Source organism: Rhinolophus sinicus, linkage group LG14, assembly GCF_036562045.2.
Source record: "Rhinolophus sinicus isolate RSC01 linkage group LG14, ASM3656204v1, whole genome shotgun sequence".
NCBI classification, from domain to species: domain Eukaryota; kingdom Metazoa; phylum Chordata; class Mammalia; order Chiroptera; family Rhinolophidae; genus Rhinolophus; species Rhinolophus sinicus.
In genome coordinates, this window is record NC_133763.1 from 49920546 (window position 1) to 49948457 (window position 27912).

The 27912-nt window shown below is 47.8% G+C and overlaps 1 protein-coding gene and 1 long non-coding RNA gene across 4 annotated transcripts in view; one reads left to right on the forward strand and one right to left on the reverse strand.

Annotated features, from left to right (window-relative positions):
* The window catches only part of LOC109451563 (uncharacterized), a 75255-nt gene that overhangs the window by 30889 nt on the left and 16454 nt on the right, over positions 1-27912 (forward strand). The gene's annotated exons all lie outside the window — the stretch shown is intronic.
* On the reverse strand, positions 11650-27900 carry GJA5 (gap junction protein alpha 5). Of its 3 annotated transcripts, XM_019740063.2 has the most exons (3): positions 27297-27425; positions 26678-26807; positions 11650-14697 (listed from the first exon to the last, which is right to left on the reverse strand). In XM_019740063.2, the coding sequence occupies exon 3, from the start codon at positions 14657-14659 to the stop codon at positions 13583-13585; it is 1077 nt and encodes a 358-aa protein (XP_019595622.1). In that variant the 5' UTR covers positions 14660-14697; positions 26678-26807; positions 27297-27425; the 3' UTR covers positions 11650-13582. The 3 variants fall into 3 exon arrangements, with proteins under 3 accessions (XP_019595622.1, XP_019595621.1, XP_074174783.1); XM_019740062.2 differs by lacking the exon at positions 26678-26807 and having other exon boundaries at positions 27297-27900; XM_074318682.1 differs by lacking the exon at positions 26678-26807 and having other exon boundaries at positions 12659-17685; positions 27297-27402.

Genomic DNA, 27912 nt, shown 5'->3' on the forward strand with positions numbered 1-27912 from the left:
AGGGAAGATGCAAAATCTATTTGTGCAACAAAGGTTCATTAAGATTTCATAGTTATGTAGAGGGACTCCGTCTATGAAAACGATCAACTTCAAGTTATTACCTCCACACTCAAGCCTGTTGCTTCAGATGGCCTCAGGGTACCTAGCCTTCAAAGAGCTGAAAGAGGCATGAGGTCGAGGAAGCAAACAAAAAAGTCAATATTGAGACTGCTGTCTAGGAAAGACTTGGGTATGGCTACTGGCACATGGAATTGACTGGAAACAAATAGATTAGAAGCCTATTGTTGTTGAGAGAATTGTGTTATCAGCGAAGTCATGATCCTGACCTAAAAACAAGACCAAAACTAAAAGCACAAAACCATCTTGTAACATAAAACGGCTTTCGAGCTCCCTATTTTGCACTAGCTGGAAGCAGGCTGCGAATACTGTGTAGTCCCACGGATGGCAATGCTTACTTCAGATGAGGCCACAGAGAAAATGGACATGGATGACACTTCCAAAGATGGAGTCAGGTGCCAGGGAGAGTAATGGAACAGGAAATTCCTCCAGAGATCAGGATTAAGGTCTAACCAACGGATTTCACCCTCACACTAGAGCAGACAGTGTTTACTATGTCTATCCAGCAAGATTTTATCATTGCTGTAAATAAGTGACTGCTCTCAAACTCCCATCCCTCTTTTTTCTGAAAGGGAATTTTATTGCAGCTGTCCAGTTCCTGCTTCCACATTCATTGTTAGTGGTGGTTAGAGGAAGGAAGATATTTCTCTTTAGTTCATGGGTCTCTGGATCACAAGGAGATACATCTAGACTTTCTAGAGAGACCTGTACATCACCGAGACATCCTGGACTTTAAGCTGTATCTAATGACTGGATGAGATTGTGTGTGTGTGTTCATTACATAAGTGTGGGAAGAAAGGTATACACTGATATTTGATGGCCAGTCTACCTGCCTGGCAGGCTGCTAATATTAAACCTAGATGGCTAGCTGTCCACCCAATATTCATATAGTATGGAATTGACATTGGAGTAGACTACATTTCCCAGCATCCCTTGCATCCATGTAACTACTATCACTGATGGAATATAAGTAGAAGTAAGGTGTGTCACTTCCAGGCAGTGACTTTTAAAAAGCTGATGAATGATATCCACATTTTCTTCTCCTATCTGCCATCTGAATGTCGAGAGCTCTGAGTTTCTAAAAAATAGTGGAACCACAACATGGCCCCTAAACACTACATAAAGGAATGTTGCGACCGACCAATAGGAAACAGGTACATTGGACAATTACATGATCAAGAAATAAATATCTATTGTGTTAAACTACCAAGATTTTTGTTATAGAAACTAGCATTACCATAATGTGAGAAACAACTTCATCTAAGATTCCACGACAGTGAATCAGCCATTCATTAAGCCCCTAAGTGATGTTCCTGACAGACGCATGTTAGGCAGAGACAGCAAATGCATATTCAGATAAATATCTATTCCAGTGAGAACCAAATTGCTGCCCCCTCCATGAGGATCTCATGGAGTCAGCCTTCCAGGCAGGTGGTACACCAGTACCTCTAGGCCATAGTACCATGTTCAGGATTCAAGGTTAGTCACTGCCTGTGGGAATTTGGATATTCAGCAGTGATAGTGACTAGTTCAGCCTCAGTGAAGGAAAGTGCGTGTTGTGGCCTCCCTATAATCTTAACCCTTCCACCATGGTGATGTCCATAAACTCAGTGATCAAATACTGGGGCAATTGGGAAAGAGGCTGACTGACTGACATTTATAGGGCAAGATATCTTGTACACTGGGTGACAGCCTCCTGCACTGTAGACATCTTTGGGAGAACATTCTCATGGAACAAATATATTTTCACAGCCTGGACATATTATGATTGATCCATTCATATACCTCTTTCCCAAAACTCCTTGTCACAAATCCTTCAATTTTATTCCTTCCAAGTCCCTGACTAATTTTCCAAACCATTTGTCATTGTCCATGAATTGGCTTAGATCCAGATCTCAGGTTATTTCTCCTTCCAGATAAAGTGCAGTACAACAAGTACCACTCAAAGGTCTGCACAGTGGAGGGATTCCTCTCCCCTATAGTCCTTTGGAGCCACCCCTTAAGTAAAGCTGTAACACTGCAGCAGCATATCCATCTGTAAGCCTGGTTCTTTTAGGGACTGAAAGTGTGAGATGCTGCAATTGAAATGGGCTCCCTGGTTTTGTACATCATCATGGGATCCTGACGTGGAAGAGACAGAGTAGCAGCACTTAACCATCAGAGGAAGGATGGACATGGTTACCATAAGGGACATCAAGGGTAGAGTGGTAATCAGCAAGTTTGATCCACAGGAATCGTTGGAAGTGTTAAGCTGATGCGGGGTCCCCAGGAACAACATAGAGGGGGCCGTTCAATAAATTCCTTCTTGACCTGTATAACCAAAGACACTCAACTCTGGATCTGGCAAATATAAGCCTGACTTGAATCAATGCAGTAGAGACTCTAGACCAGGAACAATTCCAAGACTCAAAACTCTTTGAGTGAAAGGAAAGCTGGAAGCCTCTGAGAAAGAACCTTGAGATATTGACACAAGTATGTCTTTCTAGCCTTTCCCAGGGGGGCCTTCCTACGGCCATTTCCCAGGTAACTGTACAATGGGAGAAGGAAATACCCAGACCTTTTTCAGAGATTATTGAACACTGACTCAGAGCTTAAGTGCTGAGGACTCGGGACACCTCTCTAACACACCAGTCAGGGTGGAGGCTTTTGGAGACGGGTGTCAAGTCGTAGAGACCCTTTACCTCAGACTTCCGGCCTGACCAAGATAGTAAGGAGGAAATACATGGGATTTGGGTTAAGTACCTATCACAGTAGTCTCAGTATGTCTATAAATACATCCTATAGTTTCTTCTCAATATCCTGAGCGTATATTGGGAATAAAGATACTCAAAAACTAACAATCATCATATTTCTCCTGGCCTGTGGAGTGCGGGGTATCATGCTAGGAAGAAAGTAGAATCCTTGGAGACATGTTACTAAATGCTGGACTAAAGAAGTGCCCCATTTATGGTGGAATCATAGAGATTAGAGCCACCAACAAAGACTTGAAGAAGCAAGGAGGATGACCCCTATTATATCCCCGTTTACTTTATTTGTTTGGCTTATGTAGAAGACAGACAGGTCTTGGAACATGGTAGTAGGCTATCATAAACCAAGCAGGTGAAGACTGCATTTGAAACTTCTGTTCCAAAGATGGTCTTTTTAACAGAGTAAGTCAACACATACCCTGGCATCTACTATGCAACTGTTCATCTGGAAAGTGATTTTACTTCTCTAACGATAAGAAAAGAACACCATAATTGAAAAGACCATTTTCTCCATCTTGCTGCAGAATTACATCAGTTCTCCAGAGCCATGCCATTTTTTTTTTTTTACTCCAAAAAGCGTGCATTTCTCAATATTGTGATAAAGAGGGCATCTTTGAGCCCTCTTGAGGGACACATTTAGGGGGTGAATGAGTGGGAGTCCACATAATAAATACTCTCCCAACATTTCTATCTCTCTAAATCTTTGGATTCTTCCTTCTATATTATACCAAAGAATTTCTGATATTGCTAATGAGAAAAACTGCTGTTGTTTTTTTGTGGTTAATATATCTTTTCCACAACTTTTAGGATTTTTCATTATTTTTTTATGTTTTGTAGTTTATCTATAATGTGGAGTTTGGAGATTCATCATATTTGACACTTGAGTTTTTTTTATAAAGCTGAATACTCTGTCTTTAGTTCTAGAAATATCGCCACCATTCTATCTTCAATTATTGCATCTTTCTCATTTCCTTTATGCTCTCCATAAACTCTTATTGGACTATCTTGGAGCACCTCCATGTCTTTTAATTCCCTTTCAGATTTTCTATTTTTTAATTCATTGTGCTGAAACACTAAGAAATTCCATCTATTTCTCAATTCACTAATTCTCTCTTCAGCTCCGTTCAATCTATAATTTGGACTATTATTTTTATTTTAATGCTGTATTTTTTCATTTTTAAGATATATACTTGTGTTCTTGTTTGTTTGCTTGTTTTTGTATTGACATATTCTTGCTTCCTAAATCCGTTTTTTTCTTCTGTGGATGCTACTCCACCCTTTACTCCTTTGAGGATTTCAAGCATGCATAGGTTAAAGTCTTTTTCAGATTACTCTGTTATTTCTATTTCTCAGGGGTGATTCTTCCAATTTGTTACGTGTGATGGCTATAGCATGGTGCTGGCTTTCCTCAAATTCTTTGTTAAGAATTGTGAGTTTGTCTTCTGTGCCATTTTTAACAGCTTCATCTACCATACCATTCACTCATTTCAAACATATAATTCAATGGCTTTTAGAACCATCACATGGTTGTACATCCATGACCACAATCAATTTTTCATTACCCATTTCATGATGTTTTCTCCCATATTCACTCCTGGACCATGGTGTCCTCCTTGTGGGGCAGTTTTGCAATTTCAGTGCACAGCACCAAAGTAGGTCTTTGATTTGAAGCTTAGCTCAGGATTCAGTCTCCGAGAAAATCCTGTAATACTGAACCCTGAACTCATCATATGCCTCAGTATTATGCCAGTAATTTTTCTTTCCTAGTCACTGGTAGGCACCTTGTTTTTGCATGCAATTCCAGAAGGGAGCATAGAGTTATTCCAGCTTCCTATTTTAGGTATCAGCTTACACAGGGATTCTGGTTCGGGCTCCTTGCCAATAATGGGGCTCCCAACAAAAGCACTGGCCTCTGTCCTGGGCTGGGCATTGAAACTGTGGTCTTGATGGTTTATATATTTTCTCCACCCATGGATCACAAGGCTCCTGCCCTTGCCTGTGACTCTGGGTTCTCTCTCCATTTTTTCTTCTTTTGTTAGAATGACAATTTTATGTCTGGTCCACCAAGACTTCTTTTTCCAATGTTTTATGTGTGGACAGATTTTTAAATAGTCTGTTCATCACATATGATGTGGAATGAAAGTGTGAGGTTCAACCTGTGCTCATGTAGCCTATTGCCCTAAAATTGGTAAATGCCTGTTCAAACAACCTTCCAGCAGTCGCCTCAGATGCTCAGCATGCACACCCTGTCCTCAAAGTCTCAGGGTGCTCCCACTAGGGTGCCCCCATGTTTGGAGCCATCATCCCTGCAGAATAGGCTCCTTGGAAGCAGAATGTGTTTGCAGTTTTGATGCAACCCCCACCCCGTGCCCCAGTAGAACTGAAGGACCAATCTTGCCTCTCCAATACACTTGCAGGCCAGAACTATTCCTGTGCTTTAACCAACTCCTTAGGGTGAGAAAGTGTGAGCAGGGCAGATGGGCGGGATCTCATCGCATGCTGCTATCTCTCTGCATCTACAAATACCTCCCTCTCTGATCCGCGAAGGAAGGGGCAGAGAGAACCTCATTAAAGTTGCACCATAGTGCGACAGAGCACCAGACGAGAGAGGAGAAATGCAATGGTAACCCGTTCTCTCACTAACTAGCTCTCAGGCTAGTGAAAATCACTGTGTTGTCTCCGCTTCTAAAATGAGAATGGACTCAATAATAACAGCACTTCATTATGGTCCGTTGGTTTCCTTCTCATTCATACAGCACATATTTCAGTGACAGCCTGGCCTGTGGAGAGACCTGGGTTTTGGTCCCAGCTCTGCCAGTAACTCGAACTCACTGGGTGATTTTGGGGCAACTCACACAAGATGGAAACTCCAGGAGTAAAGATTTCAACTAAAAGAAAGCGAAGACGTTTCTAACACAGCTATCTGAAGAAGAGCTGGGCTGTCTTGGGAAAGGCAATAATAATAGCTAACATTAATTAAGTCATCATTTGATAACTAGGTATTGTTTGCTTAATGTACTCTCCACAGCGTTCTTATGAGTTAGATACTATTCTACCATACCACAGATGAGAAATAATTGCTCAAAGAGGTTAGGTTAGTAGAAAGCTGGGCTCTGACCCCAGGTCTGTAAAACCAGGCCGACCAAACCTTAGCTCTCTGCTGCTTTGCCAGCGGAAGTGCTCCGGAGAAGCTAGATGACCCCTGGCAGGCAGTGACGAGAAGGTCACAGCAGCAATTGTCAGGTTGGGCTGGATGACTGCTCAGCGTTGAGCTTCTGGAACCCTTGATTCTCCAAGGCTCAGTTTCCTGGAAAATAAGAGTTAACTTTATTTGCTAGGAGCCCCTCCCAGTTCTAAAATTCTCTGACTCATGTGCTAGGGACAGAGGGCGACAGAAAAGTCAAATGGACTCTGACGTCCCAGGCTTAGTTGGGAAGACAGTTGTACACGTATGAACCCAGCTGCCTGTGACCCGTGCTCTGCTGGGTGGGAGGAGAGCCAGCGGGGTGGACGGAAAGTGTTGGAAGGAATAAGCAGGGGCTTGGAATGGCGGGGTCTAAGTGGGTATCAGGAAAAGAAGCAGAAAGGGTGCGTGTTTTAAAAGCCAGAGGTGTTTCTCTTTGAAAGCTTAGCTGCTACCTGAGCAGCTCCATCCACGCCCTGACAGCTCCCAGCGCCAGTTGTCAGAGGACACCTTTCGCTCTCTCTAACCAGCTGAAGTGCCCTTGCCGTCCCGCCTCAACACTTCCACACTCAGCGTCTCTGCCTGAACCTGACACAGGAGGCCGGGGGAAAGGCTGCCATTGCTCTGGCTGCCTCCCACTCCCCAAAAGCCCTTTGGGTTCAAGGCGGCTGTAAATGTTAAGATGGGGGCCCAACGTGTGTGTGTGTGGGTGTGTGTGTGTGTGCTCATTTTTTATTTTCCCCAAATCTTGAAACTATTTCATGGGTGGGTAGGAGGAGAAAGAAGTTACCGACAGTGAAGTCTTTGATTAACTGGGGAGGGGAGAATAATTTCTTTCTGCACTTTAACTTCCTTTCCCACTAAAAATTAGGACAAAACTGGGGAGCTGTCATGGTTTGTCAGTGCTTGGGGCATGGAAGAGTGGGGGATGTCCTGGAAAGGGGGACATAGGGGCATGACAGCAGCAACCAGCCTGGCAGAACCTCCAGACCCACTGCTTGGAGGAGGGGTGCTCTTTGGATAAACCACTCCATCATCACACAGTATCTGGTGGAAGTTTCCATCAGTGCTATTTCCCCATGCACAGTCAGGATAAGGAGAGAAAGGAAATGTCCTTTTGGAAACTAGTTTGAACCTAACCAGTCACCCAGTCGCAATGATTAAGGCTGTGTCTGTGTCCTTCCACTTCCTCCCTAGTTCAAAAGGAAGTCTCATGGATGATCATGGCCTCCCAGCCTCCAGGCTCTTCCCTCTGCAGCCCGCTGACCACCACTGACTTGAGTCAACCTCAAGTTCAGCGCTAGTCACCCCGCTCCCCAGATGCCCAGAGACCTTGAGAGCTCCTTACTGCCTACAGAGAGAAAGGCACACTTTCTAGAATCCTCTGAATATGCTCTTCTCAACTCTTGGCCTCACCTTCCCCTCAAAGTTCCCCTCCAGCTTACTCCCAGCTTCTGGAACATACCATGGGATTCTGGTGCTGGTGTTGGTTTGTTTGTTGGAATCCACGCTATTTCCACTCACTAGAAAGTCTTCTCCTCTCTACATGATAAAATAGTATTCATCTCTCACAGCCAATTTCAGGTACCACCTACTCTATGAAGTTTTTCCCGAGCTTTGCCCATCCCTGGGTCCTCTCGTTGCTCTGAGAGCCTTCGGTGCTGATTTTCTCTCTCTCACCACACTGAGCTTCCCCCTCGTGATGTGGCATCATTCTCCTCTCCTCTCCTAGATCTCCTAGTAAATTTGAGCATCTGAGGACAGGCTTCTTTCTTACTGGTATCCTCCCAAACGGGACCTGCCCATGGCCCTGCGGACGTACAGCAGGGACTCCACGCTCCCCACACTGAGGGTACACAAGGGCTCGTGGCGCAGCTGGCAGACCATCTGTTGTCCCACAGCCACAGCCCAGACCCGGGGTGGGTGCCTCCCGCTAATCTTATTCCATTTAAGGGTGGCAGCCCGAGGCCAAACAGAAAAATTTTCCCAGGCATCAGTACTGTAGAAATGAAGAGAGGCAGCTCCTGGCAGCCACCCCAGGGGAACACCAAATTTAGCCCAAAGGTTGAATATAAATGTATTTTTAAATTTTTAATTAGCATATAAAAAAAACCCACATGATAACATTAAAACAGTTTAGAAGATAAGGAGCATTAAAGCACTTCCACAATCCACCAAATTGGCACAACTGTTTCATCTTTGTTCCTTCCAGGTCTCTGTTCTTATCAGTACCTGTTTTACACATTGTAATCATGGTGGACATTCAGTTTTGTCTCTTGCCTTTTTACTTAAGAATATATGAGAAGCACGTACAACAACTTTCCAGCCTGCCCTGAATATCTGCGTCGGCCGAGGGGATTTAGCCTTGACTGGGGCTGCAGAGCCTTGGGCGACAAGCTCTCCTGACCAGGTTCATGAAAGGCTCTTGGTTTCTCTCTGAGGAAGTTCTTGTTTGCAAGTAAACGTGACCTGCCCCAGCAGGGTCTTGAATCCAGGTAACGGAAAGTCAGCCAGGTTGAAGGGACAGAGGAGACTTAAGTCTTGTGTCCTTGGACTTACGCCACGACTTCCCAGGGCTGTGCTGGCCTTAACATGGAGGTGAAGGAGGCAGGTGCCAGCTTGGGGGGATTTCAAAGCAGTATTAGGTTCCACACCAAACGTCAACTCCCCACCCACCACCATGTTTGACGAGGTGCCTGGAAGTCTCGTGATTGGTCATTCCTTTGGCTTAAGGCTTTGACGGCATCTGTTAAAATCATATCTATTCCCACCAATGACTTTTCCCACCATTTCATCAGTACCTCACTGTACTTCGGATAATGGGCCCCCAACTTATACTCTGTCCCAGACTCTGTCCTGGGGCCCTGCCTAGTAACCCAGCCCCAGGCTGAAGCTCTCTGAGTCTGGAGGTCTAGCTCCCAATCCATACCAGGGGCTGTGGCCCTGCCTCCAGCTGAGAGATGTCCCGGGTGGTACCTGCCTGGTGTCTTGTACAACTTCTGTGGCCTGGCTTCCCGACAGGTGTGTGCCCCCTGCGTCCTCCCTCCTCACCCCCCACGTACTTGATGTCTGGCTGTGTTGACTCCCTCCTCTCGACCATGCCCTGCTGGCCCTTCCCAGCCCCTTGGATGCCGTCTTCTGCCTCCCAGCCTGGACTCCAGGGAACAAGCCCAGCTGAGAAGGCTCAGGCCTGTTGCAAGAATCTATACTGGTGAAAATAATAGCCGCAACATCAAACAGGGCTTTTTAGAATCTTAGTATCGAATATATACTGGGGTCTAATTAAGATCTTTGCTCCTTTTCTTTCTGTGAGCAAAACGATTTCTCTATCCTTTGAGGCTTTTGCTGAAAAAAGTGTGTGTGTTTCCTGACAGTTAGCACCAGTGTGGTGTTAGGTGCCATCTAGGTGTTGCTTGAATGCCATGTCTTTCAAAAATGTTGGGCCAGACCGAGGTCAGGAACAGCTGTATTCTGGGGTTTCCTGGAAGGAATTTGGGTTCCCCCACCTGGATTCTTCTCCTACTCATCAGTGCTCGGTTTCTTCTCAGCTGTCAGTTCTCAGCATCACATCACTTCCTCAGAAACGACTTTCCACCCACCCCAAAGTTTCCTTCCCTACTTTTGCGAGCCCCTTACCTGTTTCCTTGACGCTGATCACAATTTGTACTTATTTTGTGTGTTTACTTGTGTTAGGACATCTTCCCCACCACACTGTAAGCTCCGGAAGGCAGGAACCTATCTGTTTTATAAAATTGTATTCCTACCGTCTAATATAGTGCCTAGCCCGATGGCAGTGTTCAATAAATATTTGTTGAATGAACGTTTTTTCGCTTTTCCAATTGAAATGATAATTAAAAACAGTATAGACCATACCCATCTCTGTTGACCCTCAGGTGACCGGCAAGGGTAAAAACCACTGATCCTATTCTATTTACATGTCTATCATTTGTAAACCCTGCTTATTGTCAAGGGCCAATTCATGGAACAACTAGGGGGCTTCCAGGATCTCCTGAGGGTTGGGAAGTGGGCAGCTTATCTTTGGCAGCCCCCTCCAGCCCTGCTGTTTTCTTCACCTCTACATCCGTGAAAGCAATCCTTCAAGACACCTGCAAGGTACCTAGCACGTTTGTTCCTTTGTTTTTTTCCTCTCTGCTATCAAGATTTGCTATGAGGAAAAAATCTGATACTCATTCATGCTGTGATTCTTCCTAGAATTATTATTAGCATTTAACCACTTCAACCTTGTAGCCATAAGGATGAAACACTAGTGGTAGAAAGTCTGGTCTTATCTGGCACTGGAGGAAGGAACTGAAGGAAAGGGGCCCACAGGAGCCCACAACTTCGAGTCACTTAGACCAACTTAGAGTGGTCACTAGGTTATTATCCAGCTTACCCTCTTTGGTGGTTGACCTTTCAAAGGGGAAAAGAAGAGAAGAGGAGATTGATGAGGTTGAAATCTTACTACAAATCAGGTCCCTTGGCTTTTGCAGTCTGGGTGTACTATATTGTTAGTGTTTCTAAAACCATGAGATACATTTCTTCTAGGAGAAAAAAAAAAAGGATTCCAGGTGCTTTTTTCCAGGTGAACTATTCACGCATCTCTGGGCTGAGCACCTTATTCTTGGACAAATGCCATGTGCAGCCTGAGTCTGAACACCGGTGTCACAAAACGTGTTCTGTGATCTCTCTGCAAGCCCCCTTTCAAAAAGCTTGCCTGCCTGATAAACAAGACAGAGTGATAGTTCCGATAACACTTCTATTTGTTTTTTCCAGCCTTTGTGTCTTTTTCTAGGAAATGGCATCCAGTTGTTGGTGAATGGTGGTGTGGTCCCTGGACTCTTTGTAGCAAGAATCATTTCTTCCCAAAGATGTGACCCTGATCAGAAAGGCCAGTGAAATCTGCCCCACTATCAGGACACCTTAAACCTCAGTTTCCATGTCTGTTAAATGGGTATACCAAGGCCTATTCCACAGAATCATCCTTGAGGTCTTCACTTCTCTAGAGCCTTAGCCACTCTTTAGGGCCCAGATAAGGTCTCTCCTCTTCTATGTAGTTTTTTTCATATGTATCATTTCTTGGAGCCTTATGGTTCTTAGAATTGATAATAAGTGAATTCCCATTTAATTCTATTCTAATTGTTTCCTCTGTGTGAGTTATTTGATCACTTTAGGTAGATTGTGAGCTCCACAAAGGGAAGTTCCGGAATTATCTCTCAACATACCAGGTTTCCAAATACTATATATTCAACATAATAACAAAACAATAAAGATAATAATAGCAACAATAACAATTCCCATTTAATGACAGACTAGTATTTTCCAGGCACTCTGCTGAATTCTTTATAAACAGTCTCTCCTTTAACAACCCTTGAGGTAGATATTACCAGGTTCAATTTACAGATGGGGACACTAAGACTCAGAGATTAAGTAGTTTGCTGGAGTCCAGCTGTAAATCCGCAGCTGGGATTTTAACCCTTGCCTGTCTGACTCCAAAGCTTTTTGTCTTACTGACTGGCTAATGGGTGGGGGCCAAGCTTCCCTCCCCCACCACGTCCGCCATCTTTCTCTGGTACTCACAGCATGAAAGGGACACAAGGAGAGTTAGCAGTAAGGCCAGACTTTATTAAGACAAACTACCCATAATTTTCCTTTTTCCTTCCTGAAAGCCCCATCATCAAAAACTGATCTCATAGAATTTCTAACTCAAGAACACTCATTTCATAAAACAAACACATCTCAGAGATGGAGAGTCTTTTTCGTTTCATTTTGGAGAGACTCTTCCTGCCAGGGCCACACTATAAATAAAACGGTGTCCGCTCCAGGGACCTGGGATGAGCAGTCATTCTTCCTCGATGGCACCCCAATCAGCTCCCTCCACCTCTCTACCCTCACCCTTCTCTCCACCCATCAATAACATCCAACTGTCAGACGAGGAGCCAGGAGACGGGCAGGTGGGGCAAAGGTCCAACCTCCTTCTGATCCTTCACCCAACTCTGTCCCAACCCCGAATGCCGACCCGTTTAGACAGATGACACTGAAAGCAGTGAGGCTCAGCCCCTCTGCAAGGCATCTGGAGGGGAGGATAGAATGACACACGTTTCTCTAAGGTCTCCTTTCCTTATTTCAGGTCCCCCCTCCCCTTCATCCACCCTGTCAGCGGGTACACACACACACACACACACACACACACACACACACATAAAAAAGTAACCATCTCTCTCTATGTCTCAGTGTCCAATTCTGAGCACCCTTTACTTTCATCCAAAATGGCAACGCATGATGACTGGACTGAATAGAGAAACCAGGCCAGTGCCTGAGGAAGGCAGGGTGTTTCTGCAGTCTCCACCTGGCAGTCTCCTTGGAGCACCAGGGAGACACAAGAATCTCTGCTCTTAAACGAGAACCCTGCCAAAAGAGCTGGAGATTCCCCTATGCTTCCACGCCCCCCGCTAAATCCTCTAGGGAGAGAGAGAGATCTGGGGGCCTCCATAGCTGTCATCACACCTCTTCTTGGCACTCTAAGGTGACAGTCAGCAGGGGAAATAAATAGGAGGGAAAAGTCAATTTCCAGTATTTTCTCTCCTCTTTAATTTTCATCTTCACAGCAGAATTATTTTTTTTCCCCAAGGGGAATATGAGAAACACAATGTCCTCTTTGTTTTCATAAAGACCTGGGGAAATTCCACTGGTCTCTGTGGCTGGTGATCTGGTCAGGATCTGAGAGAGGACGACGGCTTCTTGGGCATTCCGGTTGATAAGGTCTTTAGGGGAGCACTGGGTGAACGGCCAAGGGAGGAAGGGAAGGGATGGTTTCTATCACCGGGATGAACTGTAAAAGAGCTGCAGGATGACAGGTGGTGGCAGGAATTCCAGTGGAGTCTGTGCACAGTGACTCCCTCGGAGAGCTCGCGCCCCCTGGGCTGGGTGTACACCCTGGCAGAAGGAAAGGCTGCAACATGGACAAAGTGGGACCTTTGCCAGACGTATATACCAAGGCACTTGTAAAGTTGAGGCTGCTGGTCAAGTTCCAAGGACCTCTTTTTAAGTAAGGCTGAGTAGAGGGAGGGCCGTCAAGGGCAGTCCAAGGAGACCTCACCACCACTCCAAGGCTTGGCCCAAGAGCACATCTAATGCAGGTTCCTTGATTCGTGCTCTTTCTTGGCTGGGGACTTTGGGTTCTTCCTGGCTGGAGAAAGGGTAATCAGCTCAAGGAACCCATCTGGTGTGTGGCTGGGATGTAAAGAATTGTCCTATCCCTCCCTGGCCAGATCTGCCATGATTGCCTGCCTTTGCCCTGCTCAGTGAGGAATCTGAAAGGCTTCGCTGAGTATACTGGGTAGGGCACGAGCAAAGGACAGCAGCCAGACTGGGTCACCATGTCTCTGACTGAACTCTCAGAGCCCAAGTCATACCTTCTGGAAAAAATGAGCAGTGCCATTGAGACCTGGGGCCCAAAAGGAGCAGAGCAGTGATGAGAATGTGAGAGACGGAGTCAGGAGCGATACATCTTCCCTCTCTGACCCACACTGGAGGGTCACACTGATAGATCATCGGATCTGGCCTTGCTGCTGGCCTTGCTGAGACGACGCTTGTCGCTCTGGTAGCCATGGGGGAGGCGGTGACCTGGGGAGACTCCGTTGGGTACCTCAGGCTTCTGGGCGTAACGGATGTGAATGAAACCGTCCCCAGGAATCTGCTCCTGGCCTCGCACCTGCTCAGTGGCCAGGTTGTCCGTGTTCTGCTGCGAGGCCATCTTGTTACTGAAGGGATTGAAGAATTTCCCCCCGGGGCCGTTTTCCAGGCACTGACTGAAGTCCGGCGGTGGAGTGCAGCTCTGGACAATGCCCGCAGAGGGACCAGGAAGCTGGCACTCAGACAGGCCCTGCCGTGACTTGGCGAATCGCTGTCTGCACTTCTTCCAGCCCAGGTGGTAGAGTTCAGCCAGACTGAGGATGAGGGACAGACCGGCCACAGCCAGCATGAAGACGATGAAGACGTTCTTTTCCGTGGGCCGGGATACGTAGCAGTTGACCGGGTGGGGGCAGGGAGTCCTGCGGCAGACGTGCAGGGTGTCCAGGAAGATCCCGTAGAGAAGGTACTGGCCCACGATGAAGGCCACCTCCATGGTGGTGCGGATCAAGATGCTGCAGACGTAGGTGTTGAGCAGAGTGCCCTGGAGGACGATCTTGCCGTTCACCTCCTCCCAGCAGGACAGCTGTGTCTTCTCAGCCGCGGGGTACTCGTAAGAGCCAGCGCCCCGGACCTCTTTGGCCTTCTCGGCCTCGCGGAGCCTCCGCTTCTCCTGCATGCGCACCGTGTGCATGGCGTGGCCCATGTACAGGAGCGACGGTGTGGACACGAAGATGATCTGCAGCACCCAGTAGCGAATGTGGGAGATGGGGAAGGCCTGGTCGTAGCAGACGTTCTCGCAGCCCGGCTGCATCGTGTCGCACTGGAAGTCGGCCTGCTCGTCCCCCCAGGAAGACTCGGCAGCAGTGCCCAGGACCAGCATGCGGAAGATGAAAAGCACGGTGAGCCAGACCTTGCCGATGACTGTGGAGTGCTTGTGGACTTCCTCTAGGAACTCTCCCAGGAAGCTCCAGTCACCCATCGTGGCTCAGCGGGGGACAGACGCCAAGGCTGCTGCAACTAGGGGAGAGACAGAGAAGGAGGCTAAATGCAAAAATCAGGAAGAGCCCGTCCTGCTGTGGGATTCCACTGGTTCCTACCAATGTGCAACGCAGGACTCAAATTCCCCTTAAAAGCCTCTTATTTCCCCCCTGCCCCCCCCCAGGAAAAAAATAAAAGAAAAAGAAAGAAAAGATTCAAAGTGGTCACGTTAGCAAGATTACAGCAGGGTACACATCAATGGATCCAGAAATGAACAGAGACGCGTGTTACAATGTGGATTCTGTGTTCTTCCCCCCACCCCAGAGATTCTACTTCAGGAAGGTGTGGGTACCCCCCAGCCCCGAATCTGCAGTCCAAGAACCACACACCTGGAGAAACACTGGACTGGAGTCTACAAATGCGACGTGTGGGCATTTACCTCACTGAGTCTGTTTCTTTGTCTGCAAAATGAGGATGGGAATAGCTACACCAGAGGATTTTGAGAATTAAATGAGAGAGGTATGTGATATGCTGAAAATCATACCAGACATGTTCCATGTGTTTCTGTGGCTGTTAGATGGAAGAATACATTTTTATGGCTCCAGAGGGCAGAATTAGATGGAGGAGGAAAGCGTGAGTGGCCAATGTGGCCCCTCAGGGAGCCTCCTTAAACAGTGAGAACCATCCAGCATGGGCCAGCTTATTGGGAGGTGGCGAACAAAAAGTCTCAGTCACACCCGCGAAAGGTACCACAGATGCATGCCCAGCTTTACCCACTGGTAAGCTACAGGCAGTGCCAGTCTGCTACCCCTCAGTGCAGTGCAGCCATCAGCTGTGCAGCCATCAGCTGTGCAGCTCGGCCTGTCCTCCTGCGTGCATACAGAAGGCATCCACACAGGCCTGTTCAGCCTCACATCCAGAATAAATGCCCCAAACCTCTAGGTCCCATACAGAACCTGCCCTCAGCAGGCCCTTGCCTTCTCCTTCAGCCTCACTTCCTGCCTGTCCCCCATAGTTTCCTTTATCCAGCAGGCTAAATCCTGGGAGATTCCCAAATGCCCTCCCCCCAACCACCTCCTACATGCTCCCTCACCCCTAGCTGAATCCCATTTACCCTTCAAAATCAACCCCATCGTTGCTTCTTCCAGCCCCTCTCTGCTCCCTCAAGCTCCTGTTGCAGCTCCAGTGGTGGCCCTGGGAACACTCAGTCTTCTCCTACCACTGCCATCTTGTGTACTCATCCTCTGTCCCCTGTGTTCTTCCTGTAGGGACTCCTGCAGAACAGGGATTGTCTACCTTTGTATCATCCCCTGGCCCAGAGCCCAGCGCAGAATGGGTGCTTATTACATCTTAGTCGAGGGAACGAGGCGGGTGGCAGCACTGGTGTTTCCTACCCAGTGGCAAACAATTCCGTAGTCCTTGCCTGGGTCCCATTTGCAGGGTGAGAGGCCACATGTCACTCTCTCAGTCCCCACTGCAGTTGGTTCTTGTCGGTGAGGTACCGGGAGAGTCCAACATGGAGGGGGTGCTCTAGGAAAGGTTTTTCCATCCTCTCACCTGAAATCCTCCCTAACCCCACTCTCCGTGGACAGGGTTGTGTGAGCCAAGATGTCTCAACTGCCCAGAGAATCTCAGAAATGCCCTGAAGCCTCTGAAACTCTTGAATCTCCAACCTCCAGAATTCCTCTGTGATGAGCAAAGATGTCCTTATGGTTTAAGCCTCGACTCTTAATCAACAGAATGAAAAACAAAAAGTAGGAGGGAACCGAACATAAATGCTCCCTTCTAAGAATCATAAAACCTCAGATTGTGATGGGATCTCAGAGACTGCCAAGTTCAAACCTTGACCTTGACGTCTTTGTTGCCAATGTACCCCCAGTTCCTATCCAAACATTCTTCATGCGTGTGAGGAAAGACAGAGTGGGGGGAGGGGGGAGCCACATTTCACGGTCCAGGCTTCTTTGGCTTTCGAGTGGATACCTTGACAGAGACCAGCCTCCTGGCCTGTGTTCTCCCAGCCCCCCACGCCCCAGAATATGCAGTCACTGGCAGTGGCAGAGTCCACGAGCAAGCGGAAAAGGCCTTATCTCTGTTCCCTTTCATATCAAAGACCCAGCTAGGTCTTGAGGCCTTTCCTCTGGTTTGTGATCAGACATCTGCCCTTTTCCAAAAGTGGTGAAGGGTCCCCTCCCTTAGCCTCCAAATGTGGAAAAATGTGGAGCGTTTGCTCAAGAGGAAAATGGTTGATTAGATAAGAGTTTGAATGGTCTGTCATCTCTTCTGGGCACATGCACAGCGTTCAGCACCCTCACAATCAGCCACACACGTGCGGGGACAGGGTGTGGTCAGTGTCTGAGCGAAGGAGAGAGGAGACGAAAGAAGGAAAAGACAAGGGGGAGTTGGAAATGGAGAAAAAGAGACCATGTAATGGTGAACAGAAGACGGCTTAGGGGTTAGCTCAGTGGAGTTCAAATGCCTGTTAATGTGTGCTGAGCTTGGAGAAGTTACTGGATCTGTGCCTCAATGTTCTCATCTGCAAAATGGGGATACTATTATTTAGCTCAAAGAGTGTTTTGAGGAGATACGTAGAAAGCACTTGGTACAGTGCTCAGCATAAGAACTGAATAAAAGGCAGCCATTACTAGCAAGGTAAGGGGTTGGGAAGGACAAGAATTGGAGGAGAGAGTAAGGAAGTAGAAAGCAGAGAGAGGTGCATTACAAAAGAGAAGAGAGAAACAGATGGAAAAGCAGGAAAGGGAGAAAGAGAGGAAAACAGAAGTGGAAATAAAAAGGAAATGAAAAGAAAAAAGAAACAAGTGTCATATTCTTGCAGGATTTGGGGCAAGTTTTCCAACTCTCCTCAATCCCTGAAGACATTTCCCTTGATCTTCTGACTCTGTCACTTATTCCTTGCAAGTCGCACAAGGAAGTCTAAAAACAGTTCCAGACAAAGAATGGGATGCTTTGGTTTGGTCTGCCAAGAGGCTTCGCAGCTGAGTCTCTCACGTGTGGTCCCAGAAATCCCACCTGGAAAAAGTAAAGCACAAATCCAGAAAGGAACATCATGGAACATCAGAAAGACAGTACTGGAAAGGACGCCTCGTCTGGAGGGAACAAGAGAACCGAGCTGAGGGTGGGTGGGGGTGGGACAGACCCGTGGGGCTTTGCAGGCACAAAGGGTAAAGGACCTCTCACTTGTGACTTCCTGGATGACTCACGCAAGGTCACAGAGACTTAAAATTGCTACCACGTAGGAGCTGCTCCGTTTGGGATATGAAGTCAGTTTCCCAGCTACACTGGCCCCCAACCTTAGCCAAAGAAACTTGTAGAATAGATCCTCACGGAGTTTACTGGGTGTATAGTATTTAAATGCTTTGTAGATTATTTATGATCCACTTCTTGGCAGGAAGCGTGTTAGGAGGAGCAAAGGAAGCTGCCCGTGCCATGAATAGATTCTATCAAATACAATGGTAATATATCTTACTGCTTTAGCTTCGGGTTTCACTGGTATCCTACCTCTTACCAAGTCCAAGCTCGAACTTGCACTTGAGACCTTCCACAACACTGCCTCACTCCACCTTTTCTCTCTCGTTCCCCTCACATACTCAACACTGCATACTTCATACTTAAAGCTACTCACACATACTGTACACGGCCCACAACGTCTCACCTTTTTATCTTGGTGCCTCATGTTCTCTGCCTACAGTGTTCTTCTTCCCTTTCTTTCATTCGCTTAATAAGGTTTATCGAGTGGTTACCAGGTGCTAGGCATCACGCAAAGCACTGAAGATACAGCAGTTAAAAAGACAATCAAAGGGCCGGCCCGGTGGCTCAGGCGGTTAGAGCTCTGCTCCTAACTCTGAAGGCTGCCGGTTCGATTCCCACGTGGCCCAGTGGGCTCTCAACCACAAGGTTGCCAGTTCAATTCCTCGAGTCCCGCAAGGGATGGTGGGCTCCGCCCCCTGCAACTAAGATTGAACACGGCACCTTGAGCTGAGCTGCCTCCCAAATGGCTCAGTTGGTATTGGAGCATGGACTCTCAACCACAAGGTTGACGGTTCGACTCCTCAACTCCCGCAAGGGATGGTGGGCTGTGCCTCCTGCAACTAGAAAATGGCAACTGGACCTGGAGCTGAGCTGCGCCCTCCACAACTAAGACTGAAAGGACAACAACTTGACTTGGAAAAAAAGTCCTGGAAGTACACACTGTTCCCCAGTGAAGTCCTGTTCCCCTTCCCCAATAAAATAAAACTTAAAAAAAAAAAAGACAATCAAGGAGTTCCTGCCTTTACTGAGCTCAACCACCTTTATTCCCCTTCACTAAGGGGTCACTAAGGGGAGAGATTAAATGCATAATTGCAATAAAGCTCGATGTGTTAACATTAAGGAAATACAGGGCATTATGGGAACACATGGCAGGAGGCTGACTCTGGCGTAGGGGGCTGGGGAGGGCCTCATTAGATCAGGGCCTTCCAAAGAGCCCTGGACAATTGAATTCTGCAGCCCCTTTGCAACTGGTACAAGTTCTGAAGTCCCCAAGGCAAAAAGCGAAGGTCCCTAGAACTTGAACAAGGGCATCCCAACTCTGAAGGTTCTTCACTCCAAAACCTTCAACAACCTCTTTTGATGTGTCATATCCTGGGACAAAGCAAACATTTGGGAGGACGCGCTGGGGAACAGGATATGCCGCTTGGATAAGAGGGAAAGGGCCAAAGGAAGGCATTTGTGTGGCATGACATGAATCATTTTATAGCGTTACTTCATGTTATGGCTGGAAATAGAATTCCAGTATCTACATTCCCCACCCCATGCTCCTTCTTACGTGGGCATTGTTACCTCCCTATGTAGCTAGTGTTTCTGAAGAAAACTGATTTAGAGCAGCCCAAACATAAACTCATAGACAAGACCTCTTCCTCTGACCCCACAAATCTAAGTAGACCGTGGAGAAGTCTTCTCAAGACCTCCGCCCTCTTCGACGTCTTCTGAAATCTGAAGACCCTAAATTACCCTGCAGCACATAGGGTACATACTTGGTTATACGCTGCCTTACACGTGTTCTCCAAAAGGTTCTTGTTTATCAGCCAACCCGCAAGTAATTTTTTGAGTCCCTGCTATGTGCCCACCACTGTTCTGGGTACTGGAAAATAATACCGAAGAGGTACCAGGCCTGCCGCATGTTTGGCCCTCAGTGATTGCTGTTGAATTACTGAAATCGGCATGAATCGTGCCCTCAAGGATTTAACGGCTTTTGCCCTCAAATGGGCAGTAGACTTCTTAAAGTCCGAAGCCCCTGTCTTCTACTTTGTATTCTTATTCCATTAGGGTTCTCCCATTAGGTACATAATAAATGCTTTCTTAATGATTGAAAAAACTGTTTGGTGTAGTGGTAAATTTGCAGAGTGATCCTAGGGAGGCTTGTATCTTCCTTCTTCAGTCCAGTGATAAAAAATAAAACTTTACACAGTTCAGAATGTCCTCTCCTATGTTCTCTTGTAGATTCCAAGAAGGTGGGACCATATTTCTTTGTTCGAGTCTGAATACCTTCAAGACACATAGGCAGTCAATTTTTATTGTTGAAAGGATGAAGCCTCATGACCGCTTTGCGGGCTGATGGTTATTGCCTGTTTTGCAGAGTGAGAGACAGATAGAAAAGATAGGAGACTTGTTCAAAGAACCAAAGACGAATAGGGACAGATCCAGGGTTTCACCCAAGTTTCTGATCAAGTCTGGTGCACACCAGAAAGCTTCCCCCCATCTCCCTCCAAGGGTGGAACCCATTAATTCTTACGTCATCCCCTTTGGACCGTCAAAAGCTCCTGCTCACCCTGGGGCAGTGAGTGATTGGAGACATGACTGCCACGTAGAGATAAGACCTGGGGGTCAGCTTTTATGCAATCAAGCAAATGTTTATGATGTTTCCTTGAGGTGACCAGCTCTGAGTAGGGGTGCTGAGGGGATTATGGAAAAGAATAAAATTCAATTAAGTTTCACAAAGTGAATTATTTGCTCTACTGGCTGTATATTATTTCTCCAACTCAACCCTGAGCTCCTTGAAGACAAGCGTTCACTATTGTATCCTCGCTCTGAAATCTCCTTGATGCTTCTTCCCCCTTAGTGTTTAATATTGTGCCTTCCACCTGGTAGTTGATTCATTTACTTTGAGAGAATGACAACAGTGATGAATGACAGCATTTGGGTCACTCAGGACACCTCATGACAGCAGATGGGAGTCCCTGAGAAGGTACCCCAGGGGCACCTGCATGGTGACCATGGTGGCCAGGATACCAGGGAGACAAAAACCACTGAGCCTTCCTTCTGCCCATGAGCGAGCCCTCCACCTGGCTGAGCAGGACTGGACGTGTCCAGAGCAGAGACTCCACGGGCAAGGACTAGTCCTCTGCCCCCTCCCCCCCAGAGCACTGGGGAGCTCACCCCAGTTTGTCAAAATTAGATGAGATGACCACTCTGCAGAGTCTGAGTCTAATTCTGGACAATGACACATGTTCTGGACAGGATCGAACCAAGCTCTGGTTCTCAACAAAGGTCGTTATTCACAGTCATAATAACAACCCCTGGCCCCACGCTGTCTGTCCTTCTGCTCACCATACCGTGGAATGTGGCGGGGGGAGGGCTGCCTTGCTTCCCAATTAAGAGAATTCTGTTATAATAAGACCCAAAGGTCGTCCCTGAAAAGATGCCTTAGCCACAGTGTCATGTCCATGCAGCTCAGTTCAGAAAGTGTCTATGGAGCTCCTGAGCCATGGCAGACATCACAGGTGGCTTTATCGAGTCAAACGCCAAGTATGGCCGTCATCTCAGAACTCTTCCGTACCTTATGCGCTAGTGTACATCTTTCAGATGTCCCCTTGCCCCGGGAGTTTCTCCCTAAAATGGATCCATAGGGAGAATTACATGAGGAAGTGGTCGTGAGCTCAGCTACCTCAGTAACCTTCATTATCCTTGGAGATGCCCTGCTCCGTTTTCTAGTTCACCCGGCGTCACACAAAGAGAGAATTTGAATCTGGGTGATCGTAGTAATAATAAAATAAGCTAGCACTTACTGAGTGTCTTCCACGTGCCAGGCACTCTGCACGTTTCTTCCTATATATTTTCTCATTTGATTCTCACAATGGCCTGAGGAAGTAGGGGACTGTCCCCCTCCCCTTTTTCCAGAGCTCAGAGAGGGTGACTTCAGCTCACAGTGCTAGTGAGTGGTGGAGTTGGCTTCAAACCCCGCTCTTGTCTTGTCTGGCAACGGTGCTAGACTCTCCCTAAATCGCCCGAAGTCCCTTTCTAGAAAATTCTTACCAGTCAAAGTCCCGCCACTCTTACCTAAGATGTCTGCCACGTGGGTGTTTGTGAGGTAACTGTTAGAACAGGGAGTTGGTTTGTAAATGGTTGGGGTCATGCCTCCATTTTGAGTTTGCTTTCTTTCCCTGACTTAGGGTTGGGGAACCCACTGCAGCCTGAACCTTGATCACTGTAGAGGGGAGATGGACGTAGAGATGAGTGAGAGAGGAGGAGAAAGAGACAGATGGCTGAGACAAAGTATCACTTTAGTTTTCCTCCCACTCCAGCCAATGGCAGATCATTAACTCCTCTTTCAATGTAATTATTTTATTCTGACAAGGACAGAGTGATCCATTCAGAGACACCCTGTGGGCAGGCAGACAGTTGTTCCAAAGCCAAGGAAGTGGAAAGGAGCAGGCAAAGTGGAGAAAGAGAATGATGCCAGGGTGAATCATTTTTCTTCTTAAACTGTTGACAGGAGAAATATTTAGAAGGAATGGATGGGACGGGGTGGCAAATGGAGATTTTCAATTACAAGGAACTATTGGGAGGTCTTTAGTAATTATCCCGAGAGGGTTGATTCGCACCTATGCAGTTATTAACGAAAATTATATTTATGAAATGTTTACATTTCCTTATTAGTGCCACCATCTTGTCATAGATTCATAGCACAGTAAAGCTGAAAGGAATCCAGGAATGAATCAAACACAACCCCTTATTTTTATACAAGACGAAGACGAGGATCCAGGGACGTTAGGTAACAGCAATAACAGAGACCACTAAGCTGAGTGTTTCCCATGTGTCCAACTCTACTTTCTAACCCTTACATTAAACTGTGCTAAGAAACCAGTCTCGTCCCATTTTACAGATGGAAAACGGAGGCTCAGAGGCTAAGTCACTCGTACAAAGTCACAGAACTAGCAAACGCCCCCTAAAGGACTTGAAACCAGTATACCTGACTCGAAAGCCTACATTCTGTGTCTCTAAAAGGGAAAGAAAATCAGGGCAGCCCTAGGACTGACAGCTGGTGACAGACACATGGCTAAAACTCCAGTCTCTTCACTCCCCGCACAGGGCTTTTTCTACGTTCCCCCGAAGAGGCCCAGGGTTTTTCCGTTTCGCCTCTGGCGTGTTGGCTGGCCATCTCTTGCATATGCTATTCCTAGAATTAATGATTGCATTGGGGCCCTCAGCCCACAGTGGTCAGGATTCCCAGACTTTAGCATCTGCCACCATTTGGCCAGAATTCACATATAGAAAGTTATTTCCTTTTTTAGCCAGTAAGTGCTCTTGGCTGCGGCAGTGTCTACTGCCGGGCTCTGGTGTTCCATTGATGTCAGATCATAACAAGAGCAAAGGAAACAGAAACAGTGAGGTGGTGGGGCTCATGGTTCCTAAGAAATAGCGGGATTCGAACCCTGCCTCCCTCATGCGCCAGTTGTGTGACCTTAGGCAAGTCACTTAATCTCTCAGTTTCCTCCTCATTTGAAAAACAAGGGGATGTTTATTCATGGAGATTAAACAATATGTGGATTTGTGGAGTCACCCTCGAACAGTATCTGACACATCGCACATACTCAATAGTGTTAGTTTGTTTTTCTTTTCTGACATTTCCCATAAAAACTCCTCTCAAATATGATCCAACTTGCTGCAGAATTTGAAAGTACAGCAGGATGGTGAGGGTGACACGGCGAGGACCATCGCGTGGCACCAGGTAGGGGAGGGGGACTGTCAGAGGTGGCAAAAACACAAGCAATGGGAAGGATTTTAATTTAACTATAAGTTGATTATTTCACTAGGCAAGAAATGACCAGGGTGAAGAGGTAGGGAGTGCAGGGCTCTGCTCAGATAAGGCTTCTCTCGTTCCTGTGATTGGTCCAGGCTGCCTCCGAACTTTGCTTTAATTCACGCTTTTGAGCCTGGAGGTGACTCCCATCCGCCCAAGTTATAAAATATGTGATTCCTTCCTTCTGAGAAGCGGCAACACTTTCGAATCTAGTCACCAATCTGAAGGCATGCCCACAATGGCAGGTTTGAAACTGGCTCAGTTCTACTTGGAAGAGAAACGGGAGGTTGTCTGCTCCCTGCTCTGAGGGGAAGGGGCGTCCCGACCCATAACCACATCTGCCCTCTCTGAATCGTGAAGCTCTAAATCATGAAGATGCTAGGTTCAATGAAGATTCTAGAATCTTCTGTGACCAAGAGCCTCATAAGAGAGGCTCTTTCCGGTTCCAGCTCTTTCTTTGTGACTCTAGACAAGACCGAACTCGGTTCACTTGTGTGTAAAACCAAGTGCTTGAGCTGGACAGTTGCTTAGGTCCTTCTAGCTCTAAGTTAAAACATCTGGGGACAATTGTGACGGTATAGCAAGTTAGTGACAAAGCCAAGAGGCGAATAGAGATTTTCTGACTCTCAGTTTAGAGGTCGGCAAAAGTAGTCCCAGAAAAAAAAATCTGCAGTCATCGAAACCCAGCAGTACTTTCTCAGAATTACATGTCAGAGCGAGCATTCACAGGGGAAAGGCCTTTGCATCAAATGAGATGCAATTCAAAGAGACTTGGGCCAAGGGCAGGGTGACCTGGATTCACCCTATTTTTCTGTTGTTCATTGAGCACTTAGTATGTGATTGCCATTTGAAATACATTATTTTATTTCATCCTCATAAAACCTTACAAGGAAGGTATTTACTTTGGCAGACAAAGAAAATGAGGATCAGAGATGGTAAATAAGTCACTGGGGGTCACACAGTTGAAATTCTAACTCATGTGACTCTGCATACCCAGGCTTGCCCTCTGCCCTACCCTTGAACACAAGTTCTGAGGTCCCTCTGAGCTAACTTCATACCTGTGGTTCTGAGACCTCCCAACTCCATTTCCTTATGAAGGTGAATGGATTGTTGAAGCTAAAGTTTTCTTGCTCATAATTTGCTAATATGTCAGAAACAACTGATTCTCAAAGTGGCATCAAGCAATCATTTGCCAGGCACCCGCAGCTTCGGACTGCAGAAAGGAAGTCAGCATCTTTCCTGAAGCTTTCCGGCAAGAATGGGCATCTCTCCCCTTTGATCAGCTCAATCCTTGAGCCTAAGATGAGGCCAGTTCCCACAGAGAGCTGCTGGGATCCCCTTGGGACAAAGGACAGAGCCAGGGCCTGGGGTCTCACTGGCCCCGAGGACTGCAGGTCTTGTAATTCCTGTCCTGAAACAGACAGGCTCCCTGTCCTGTTTTAATTGCCTGGGCCCAGAAGTGGGATCAGCCAGGATCCGAGAGGCCAGGCTGCACTCTGGCAGCCCCACTGGCTGCTAGAGCCCAGAACTTTCCACTGCTTGTGCCCCACACAAGCCAGCAGCGATGATGAGGAACGGGGTAGGCCAGTGGGTGTCACTGGCAGAAAATAGGGCTGTAGAGATGCTGAGTGGAAGAAGCCGGAAGGCTTGGGGAGAGACAGAGTCTCAGAACCACAGCTAAGGATGGAAGCCGGACGAGCCTGAGGTGGGACTGAGCAGAGCAACGGAACTGGCCCTGATGCCCTGTGTCATCTCCAACAAGTCACTTCCCTTTTCTAGGCTTTGCTGTCATTCTTTGTCAAAGGAGAGGTTGGCTGGCAATCTGAGAGACCTCTTCAGTTCTAATGGCTTAGGACTTGAGGCCAGGACCAAGAGGGGGGACAGAAGCGAGGCAGCTGGAACACAAGAATGAGGACCAGTGTCCGGAGCCCAGCAGGACCATCTCTGGGGCTCCGAGGTAGTGGCCAGGCGGGGCAGCATGACGGCTACTCCATGGCTCTGGGTGAGGGGATGCCCAGGGTGTGCCCGGTTGGAAACCAGGGGACACACCTCCTGGTGGTCTCTGCTATGCGTGCTGTGGTCACTGGGACGGCTCCTTGGCAGCTGCTGAGAGAGGAAAAAGCTTGGAGGGACAGCCAGGGGAGCAGGCTCCGAGCAGCTCTGGGGAACCTGGCAGGAAGGTGGAAAGTTCAGAGCTGTCCCTAGAGAACAGTGAATCAGGGTCTGGGCTGGGTCGGGACTCGGGGGCATTGGGTGGAAGAGATGCATGCCGCTTGGCCTGCTGATGTAGAAGTCCAGCTGGGACGCCTCTAAATACCAGCTCGTGTCCCCAGGGGTGAGCCCCCCTCACCCCCACCAGGCAGGCAGAAGTGCCGCAACTCCGAACACTAGCCTGGCCTCTACTCTGTTCAGTCCCGCTGGGTCTCTCCCAGGTCCCCTGATGCCACACCCAGTGCCCCTCACACGGCCCTTCCTTCTCTCGAGCCAGTCGGACCCAGTGCGCCAGCCAGAGCCTCATTCAGGAAACAGCCCCGTGAGATGCTGAGGGGTAAGAAGCAGGAGTCCCTCCATTATGAGATACTGGCAGCGACAGTAAAGGAAAAACTGAACAAAGGCACAGTAAGGACGTAGAAGCCTGTGTCAAGCTTCCCTTTTTCAGTGATTCTGAGTTGCGTTGAGCCTAAGGAATCATAACCTCGTACAATGTTACTGCAGAATAAAACCAAAGGGATCCTTCCACTTCAAATCCCTCATGAGGAAACTGAGGCCCAGATGGGGGAAGGGTCCGGCCCAAGGTCACCCAGCCACTGAGTGCCCCAGAACTCAGGTCTCCTGGCCCCTGCGTCTGGGTTCTTGCACCACAGGCTTAGAAGGGCGGGCAAGGAGCTGACAGAAACCACTGTGCCCTGCGGCCTTTGCCCTGCACCCAGGAGGAAAGGAGACCTGCAGTGGGCGCCTGTCCCGGCTCCAGCTCCGGCTCCGGGTCTCACCAGCCTCTTTCCTCCGACAGGACAGCGAGTGGCAGGCCAGATCACTCACAATGCACAGCGGGGACATGATCCTCTGCAGGAAACTAAGCAGGGAATATTTTTAAACCATCCAACATGCCTTAGGGGGAAAAAAAAATCAAAACACTCCCCTAGATGTTGCGGAAAGCATTTCAAAAAAGATTCCAAGCCTAGAGGAAGCATCGTAAAACAGTGATGGTTTTTTTAAAGGGCCAATTCCATCTTAACAACAGTGCTTGGAAATGGACTGGGGGCCCCGTGTGAGATGCCCCTGGAGCACTGCAGCTCTGCAGGGGTGGACTGACTCCTGGGACCCTCCACTCACCTTTCTACAGCTCCTTGTAAACCAAGTAAGTAATTTATCTCAGCTTCATAAATCAGCCTCCTTAATCTACCCAAACCCCCATCCCAGGGTGCACTGAGGGGGCTAGGGAATGAACCCACAGGTACAGAGAAAGCGTTGCTCTTACCCAGCCTGGATTTCCAGGCTCTCTCCTCTGGCCCCTTCCCATGCACGAGTAGTTTTATCTCTTAAAGTTCAAGTCCACCCTTACCTTCTCTTGCTCCTCGCTGGAATTTCCGTTGCCTTCTTCGTCCTCTGGCCACCTCTTCTCTGCCTGCCCACTGTCCCTTGCTCTTGAGCCTGTCAGTTGTTCCTCTTCCACCCTCTTTTTAATCGGTATCTGTCTCTCTCCCTCCTCCCACCTCTTCCTACTCTCTCTCTCCACCCCCTTCTCCCTCTGGGTCCCTCCCTCCCCTCTCTCTTTTGTCCTCTTAGACTCTTTGCTCATTTAAAACCTTTTCTTCCCGCTACCTCCTTGTAGCCTCTCCTCACCACCACATTCTCCCCAGAAGGAGACAGCGCCCTTCTCCTCCCCCACTGCCCTCCTGCTGTCACTGTGGCCACAGTCCTTGCATTCACCCTGGCTGCTGGTGCACCATGGCCTCCGGCTTTCCCTGCCCACCTCTCTGCTGAGCCTCCTGAAGCTGCTCAGGCCAGGGCGCGAAAACTGGCACCACCCAGGAGATTTCTCTTCCCCATCCTTTGCCTACTGTCAATCATGGAGCAGGGCTTCCTGGGACTTCTGCTATGTCCGCGTCAGTGAGCTGAGCACAGCTGGTGTGGAAAACATGGTCTCCCAAATTACATCCACCGGCACCCAGAATAGA